The sequence below is a fragment of the Oncorhynchus mykiss genome, chromosome 15 (assembly GCF_013265735.2).
Source record: "Oncorhynchus mykiss isolate Arlee chromosome 15, USDA_OmykA_1.1, whole genome shotgun sequence".
In the NCBI taxonomy this organism is placed as follows: domain Eukaryota; kingdom Metazoa; phylum Chordata; class Actinopteri; order Salmoniformes; family Salmonidae; genus Oncorhynchus; species Oncorhynchus mykiss.
Genome location: NC_048579.1, coordinates 79,266,117 through 79,273,616, shown reverse-complemented (window position 1 = coordinate 79,273,616; position 7,500 = coordinate 79,266,117). Strand labels below are relative to the sequence as shown.

At 46.0% G+C, this 7,500-nt stretch overlaps 1 protein-coding gene across 3 annotated transcripts in view; it reads right to left on the bottom strand.

Moving 5' to 3' along the window:
* The window catches only part of LOC118938872 (LARGE xylosyl- and glucuronyltransferase 1), a 144,569-nt gene that overhangs the window by 19,417 nt on the left and 117,652 nt on the right, over positions 1–7,500 (bottom strand). For all 3 annotated transcript variants that reach the window (XM_036945470.1, XM_036945471.1, XM_036945472.1), the window contains one exon: positions 4,934–5,097. In XM_036945470.1, the coding sequence (XP_036801365.1) occupies positions 4,934–5,097 (164 nt within the window). The remainder of the gene's footprint in view (positions 1–4,933; positions 5,098–7,500) is intronic.

The following is a 7,500-nucleotide window of genomic DNA, read 5'->3' as shown; positions in this document are numbered from 1 at the left end:
CCCTATTCCCTAGATAGTGCACTACTTTAGACCAGGACCCAGAGGGCTCTATTCCCTAGATAGTGCACTACTTTAGACCAGGACCCAGAGGGCTCTATTCCCTAGATAGTGCACTACTTTAGACCAGGGCCCATAGCACCCTATTCCCTAGATAGTGCACTACTTTAGACCAGGACCCAGAGGGCTCTATTCCCTAGATAGTGCACTACTTTAGACCAGAACCCAGAGGGCTCTATTCTCTATATAGGGCACTACTTTAGACCAGGACCCATAGCACCCTATTCCCTATATAGTGCCCTACTTTAGACCAGGACCCATAGCACCCTATACCCTAGATAGTGCACTACTTTAGACCAGGGTCCATAGCACCCTATTCCCTAGATAGTGCACTACTTTAGACTAGGACCCAGAGGGCTCTATTCCCTAGATAGTGCACTACTTTAGACCAGGACCCAGAGGGCTCTATTCCCTAGATAGTGCACTACTTTAGACCAGGACCCATAGCACCCTATTCCCTAGATAGTGCACTACTTTAGACCAGGACCCAGAGGGCTCTATTCCCTAGATAGTGCACTACTTTAGACCAGGACCCAGAGGGCTCTATTCCCTAGATAGTGCACTACTTTAGACCAGGGCCCATAGCACCCTATTCCCTAGATAGTGCACTACTTTAGACCAGGACCCATAGCACCCTATTCCCTAGATAGTGCCCTACTTTAGACCAGGACCCATAGCACCCTATTCCCTAGATAGTGCACTACTTTAGACCAGGACCCAGAGGGCTCTATTCCCTAGATAGTGCACTACTTTAGACCAGGACCCATAGCACCCTATTCCCTAGATAGTGTTTCATAGTTCAGTCAACAACCCACAGGGGGTTATGATGCTGTAATAAATCCTATTCAGACAGGACTAATATTACTAGAGAAGTGATGGCTGTAATGGAGTTTATCATGCAGTGATGGCTGTAATGGAGTTTATAATGCAGTGACGGCTGTAATGGAGTTTATAATGCAGTGATGGCTGTAATGGAGATGAGTTTATAATGCAGTGATGGCTGTAATGGAGTTTATAATGCAGTGATGGCTGTAATGGAGTTTATAATGCAGTGATGGCTGTAATGGAGTTTATAATGCAGTGATGGCTGTAATGGAGTTGAGTTTATAATGCAGTGATGGCTGTAATGGAGTTGATAATGCAGTGATGTCTGTAATGGAGTTTATAATGCAGTGATGGCTGTAATGGAGTTGATAATGCAGTGATGTCTGTAATGGAGTTTATAATGCAGTGATGGCTGTAATGGAGTTGATAATGCAGTGATGGCTGTAATGGAGTTTATAATGCAGTGACGGCTGTAATGGAGTTTATAATGCAGTGATGGCTGTAATTGAGTTTATAATGCAGTGATGTCTGTAATGGAGTTTATAATGCAGTGATGGCTGTAATGGAGTTTATAATGCAGTGATGGCTGTAATGGAGTTTATAATGCAGTGATGGCTGTAATGGAGTTTATAATGCAGTGATGGCTGTGATGGGATTTAGAATGCAGTGATGGCTGTAATTGAGTTTATAATGCAGTGATGTCTGTAATGGAGTTTATAATGCAGTGACGGCTGTAATGGAGTTTATAATGCAGTGACGGCTGTAATGGAGTTTATAATGCAGTGATGGCTGTAATGGAGTTTATAATGCAGTGACGGCTGTAATGGAGTTTATAATGCAGTGATGGCTGTAATTGAGTTTATAATGCAGTGATGTCTGTAATGGAGTTTATAATGCAGTGATGGCTGTAATGGAGTTTATAATGCAGTGATGGCTGTAATGGAGTTGATAATGCAGTGATGGCTGTAATGGAGTTTATAATGCAGTGATGGCTGTAATGGAGTTTATAATGCAGTGATGGCTGTAATGGAGATGAGTTTATAATGCAGTGATGGCTGTAATGGAGTTTATAATGCAGTGACGGCTGTAATGGAGTTTATAATGCAGTGACGGCTGTAATGGAGTTTATAATGCAGTGACGGCTGTAATGGAGATGAGTTTATAATGCAGTGATGGCTGTAATGGAGTTGATAATGCAGTGATGGCTGTAATGGAGTTGAGTTTATAATGCAGTGATGGCTGTAATGGAGTTTATAATGCAGTGATGGCTGTAATGGAGTTTATAATGCAGTGATGGCTGTAATGGAGTTTATAATGCAGTGATGGCTGTAATGGAGTTTATAATGCAGTGATGGCTGTAATGGAGTTTATAATGCAGTGATGGCTGTAATGGAGTTTATAATGCAGTGATGGCTGTAATGGAGTTGATAATGCAGTGATGGCTGTAATTGAGTTTATAATGCAGTGATGGCTGTAATGGAGTTTATAATGCAGTGATGGCTGTAATGGAGTTGATAATGCAGTGATGGCTGTAATGGAGTTTATGATGCAGTGATGGCTGTAATGGAGTTTATAATGCAGTGATGGCTGTAATGGGATTTAGAATGCAGTGATGGCTGTAATGGAGTTCATAATGCAGTGATGGCTGTAATGGAGTTTATAATGCAGTGATGGCTGCATACCGATGTCACTACTGTTGTTAAATCAGTCTCTATCAGAGTATGATGTCACTGCTGTGGTTAAATCAGTCTCTATCAGAGTATGATGTCACTGCTGTGGTTAAATCAGTCTCTATCAGAGTATGATGTCACTGCTGTGGTTAAGTCAGTCTATCAGAGTATGATGTCACTGCTGTGGTTAAATCAGTCTATCAGAGTATGATGTCACTGCTGTGGTTAAATCAGTCTCTATCAGAGTATGATGTCACTGCTGTGGTTAAATCAGTCTCTATCAGAGTATGATGTCACTGCTGTGGTTAAATCAATCTCTATCAGAGTATGATGTCACTGCTGTGGTTAAATCAGTCTATCAGAGTATGATGTCACTGGTGTGGTTAAATCAGTCTCTATCAGAGTATGATGTCACTGCTGTGGTTAAATCAGTCTATATCAGAGTATGATGTCACTGCTGTGGTTAAATCAGTCCATATCAGAGTATGATGTCACTGCTGTGGTTAAATCAGTCTCTATCAGAGTATTATGTCACTGCTGTGGTTAAATCAGTCTCTATCAGAGTATGATGTCACTGCTGTGGTTAAATCAGTCTCTATCAGAGTATGATGTCACTGCTGTGGTTAAATCAGTCTCTATCAGAGTATGATGTCACTGCTTTTAAATCAGTCTCTATCAGAGTATGATGTCATTGTTGTTGTTGTAAACATCAGTCTATATCAGAGTATGATGTCATTGTTGTTGTTGTTGTTGCTGTTGTTGTAAACATCAGTAATGAAGTATCCTCATAAAGACGTTCATAACTTTTCCAGACAAGTGGGACCTCCAGCTCCTCTCACAACTGGGTCACACACACGTGCACCTACACACGCACGTACAGACACACACAGACAGCCAGACACAGCTACAGATTAAAATGCTGGAGGTGCAGCTGCTACAGACCTAGCTGTGTGCTGTCAGATTAGTCTGACGGCTGTAGAGTCCTGTACTTCCGTGAGGGTCAGAGGTTACAGCTGTAGCAGTTTCAAACAACAGCCTTTGATTCTGTTTTAGAAGATCTATGTTTTGTTTACAGAAATACTGCCTGAACAAACATCTCTCTCTCTCCCTCTCTCCCTCTCTCCCTCCCTCCCTCCCTCCCTCCCTCCCTCCTCGTAAAACCAGCTGTGGACGTGTCCCTTGTCGTAAGGGTCCATGTTTAATACAAAGTGATACAGAGACTTGTCCTACTGTTGTCTTCTGTCCCCTACTGTCCCCAGAGTAGACTTGTCCTACTGTTGTCTTCTGTCCCCTACTGTCCCCAGAGCTACAGACACATGACTGACAGGACCTGTCCATGGAGAACTTTGTGTAAGGTCTGTCTTCCTACCTGTCCATGGAGAGCTGTGTGTAAGGTCTGTCTTCCTACCTGTCCATGGAGAGCTGTGTGTAAGGTCTGTCTTCCTACCTGTCCATAGAGAGCTGTGTGTAAGGTCTGTCTTCCTACCTGTCCATGGAGAGCTGTGCGTAAGGTCTGTCTTCCTACCTGTCCATAGAGAGCTGTGTGTAAGGTCTGTCTTCCTACCTGTCCATGGAGAGCTGTGTGTAAGGTCTGTCTTCCTACCTGTCCATGGAGAGCTGTGTGTAAGGTCTGTCTTCCTACCTGTCCATAGAGAGCTGTGTGTAAGGTCTGTCTTCCTACCTGTCAATGGAGAGCTGTGTGTAAGGTCTGTCTTCCTACCTGTCCATGGAGAGCTGTGTGTAAGGTCTGTCTTCCTACCTGTCCATAGAGAGCTGTGTGTAAGGTCTGTCTTCCTACCTGTCCATGGAGAGCTGTGTGTAAGGTCTGTCTTCCTACCTGTCCATGGAGAGCTGTGTGTAAGGTCTGTCTTCCTACCTGTCCATAGAGAGCTGTGTGTAAGGTCTGTCTTCCTACCTGTCAATGGAGAGCTGTGTGTAAGGTCTGTCTTCCTACCTGTCCATAGAGAGCTGTGTGTAAGGTCTGTCTTTCTACCTGTCCATAGTGAGATGTGTGTAAGGTCTGTCTTCCTACCTGTCCATGGAGAGCTGTGTGTAAGGTCTGTCTTCCTATCTGTCCATGGAGAGCTGTGTGTAAGGTCTGTCTTCCTACCTGTCCATAGAGAGCTGTGTGTAAGGTCTGTCTTCCTACCTGTCCATGGAGAGCTGTGTGTAAGGTCTGTCTTCCTACCTGCCATGGAGAGCTGTGTGTAAGGTCTGTCTTCCTACCTGTCCATGGAGAGCTGTGTGTAAGGTCTGTCTTCCTACCTGTCCAAGGAGAGCTGTGTGTAAGGTCTGTCTTCCTACCTGTCCATGGAGAGCTGTGTGTAAGGTCTGTCTTCCTACCTGCCATGGAGAGCTGTGTGTAAGGTCTGTCTTCCTACCTGTCCATGGAGAGCTGTGCCACCAGTGTAACGTCTGTGTGGTCCGTGCTGGGTTCATATTCGTAGTGAAGGAAATAGAGGTGAGTCCTGTGAACCGTGAAACGCTCCCGGCGGAACTCATAACACGGATCATCTTCATCCAGCTCTGACAGAGTCTTCTGAAGCTGGAGACGGAGAAGAGAGGAGAGCAGGGGAGAGGAGAGGAGAGGAGGGCAGGGGAGAGGAGAGGGGAGAGGAGAGGGGAGAGTAGAGGGGAGAGGAGACGGAGAAGAGAGGAGGGGAGGGGAGGGGAGAGGGGAGAGGGGAGGGGGGAGGGGAGGGGAGAGGGGAGGGGAGAGGAGAGGAGAGGAGGAGACGGAGAAGAGAGGAGGGGAGGGGAGGGGAGAGGAGAGGAGGGGAGAGGAGAGGAGGGGAGGGGAGGGGAGAGAGGAGAGGAGAGGAGGGGAAGGGAGGGGAGATAGGAGAGAGGAGAGGAGAGGAGAGGAGAGGAGAGGAGAGGAGAGGAGAGGAGAGGAGAGGAGAGGAGGGGGGGAGAGGAGAGGAGAGGAGAGGAGAGGAGAGGAGAGGAGAGGAGAGGAGAGGAGAGGAGAGGAGGAGAGGAGGGGAGGGGAGGGGAGAGGAGAGGAGGAGAGCAGGGGAGGGGAGAGAAGCAGGGGAGGGGAGAGAAGTAGGGGAGGGGAGAGAGGAGAGGAGAGGAGAGGAGAGGAGAGGAGAGGAGAGGAGAGGAGAGGAGAGGAGGGGAGGGGAGGGGAAGGGAAGGGAGAGGAGAAGAGCAGGGGAGAGGAGAGGAGGGGAGGGGGGAGAGGAGGAGAGGAGGAGAGAGGAGAGGAGAGGAGAGGAGAGGAGAGAGGAGAGCAGGGGATAGGAGAGCAGGGGAGAGGAGAGAGGAAATGGGGAGAGAAGAGAAGAGAGGGGGAGAGAAGAGAGAGTAAGGGGAGAGAAGAAAGGAGAGCAGAGAGCAGGGGAGAGAGAGGAGAGGTGGGGTGAGGAGAGAAGAGAGGAGAGAGGGAAGCAGGGGAGAGGAGAGAGGAGGGAGGAGGGATAAGAGAGGAGGGGAGAGAGGGGAGAGGAAGGAGAGAAAGGAGAGGATGGAGAGAGGAGAGCAGGGGAGAGGAGAGGAGAGAGGAAGGGTAAGAGGAGAGAAGAGAAGAGAGGAAGGGGGAGAGAAGAGAAGAGAGGAGAGAAGAGAGGAAAGGGGAGAGAGGAGAGGAGGGGAGGGAGGAAAGGAGGGGAGAGAGAGGAGGAGAGAAGAGAAGGGGGAGAGAAGAGAAGAGAGGAGAGAAGAGAGGAATGGGGAGAGAAGAGAGGAGAGGAGGGGAGGGAGGAAAGGAGGGGAGAGAGGAAGGAGAGAAAGGAGAGGATGGTGAGAGGAGAGGAGAGAGGAGAGGAAGGGGGAGAGAAAAGAGGAGAGTGTAGAGGAGGGGAGAGAGGAGGAGGATAAGAATTGTTCTTTAATAGTGTCAGACTTTTTAATAAGACACCTCTCTCAGGGATGACAACAACAGTGAGACTAATGGTTGTGATGGTCAGCATTCAGCTTCAGCTGTGTGTCCTACACACTGGGATATAACATGTGTGTTTGGACACTTATGAGTACGTTTCAATACAAACTGACTCAATTAGCAAAGAAATGAGGATCAAACACCAACTCTATTACCACTGGGTCTGGAGAGACACAGCAGATAGTTCCCTCTGTCTTCTCATAGTTAATACCACATCTGTCTTCTCATAGTTAATACCACATCTGATCCTTCTGTCTTCTCATAGTTAATACCACATCTGTCTTCTCATAGTTAATACCACATCTGATCCTTCTGTCTTCTCATAGTTAATACCATATCGGTCTTCTCATAGTTAATACCACATCTGTCTTCTCATAGTTAATACCACATCTGATCCTTCTGTCTTCTCATAGTTAATACCACATCTGTCTTCTCATAGTTAATACCACATCTGTCTTCTCATAGTTAATACCACATCTGATCCTTCTGTCTTCTCATAGTTAATACCACATCTGTCTTCTCATAGTTAATACCACTTCTGATCCTTCTGTCTTCTCATAGTTAATACCATATCGGTCTTCTCATAGTTAATACCATATCTGATCCCTCTGTCTTCTCATAGTTAATACCATATCTGATCCTTCTGTCTTCTCATAGTTAAACTCCACATCTGTCTTCTCATAGTTAATACCACATCTGTCTTCTCATAGTTAATACCACATCTGTCTTCTCATAGTTAATACCACATCTGATCCTTCTGTCTTCTCATAGTTAAACTCCACATCTGTCTTCTCATAGTTAATACCACATCTGTCTTCTCATAGTTAATACCACATCTGTCTTCTCATAGTTAATACCACATCTGATCCTTCTGTCTTCTCATAGTTAATACCACATCTGTCTTCTCATAGTTAATACCACATCTGTCTTCTCATAGTTAATACCACATCTGTCTTCTCATAGTTAATACCACATCTGTCTTCTCATAGTTAATACCACATCTGATCCTTCTGTCTTCTCATAGTTAAACTCCACATCTGTCTTCTCATAGTTAATACCACATCT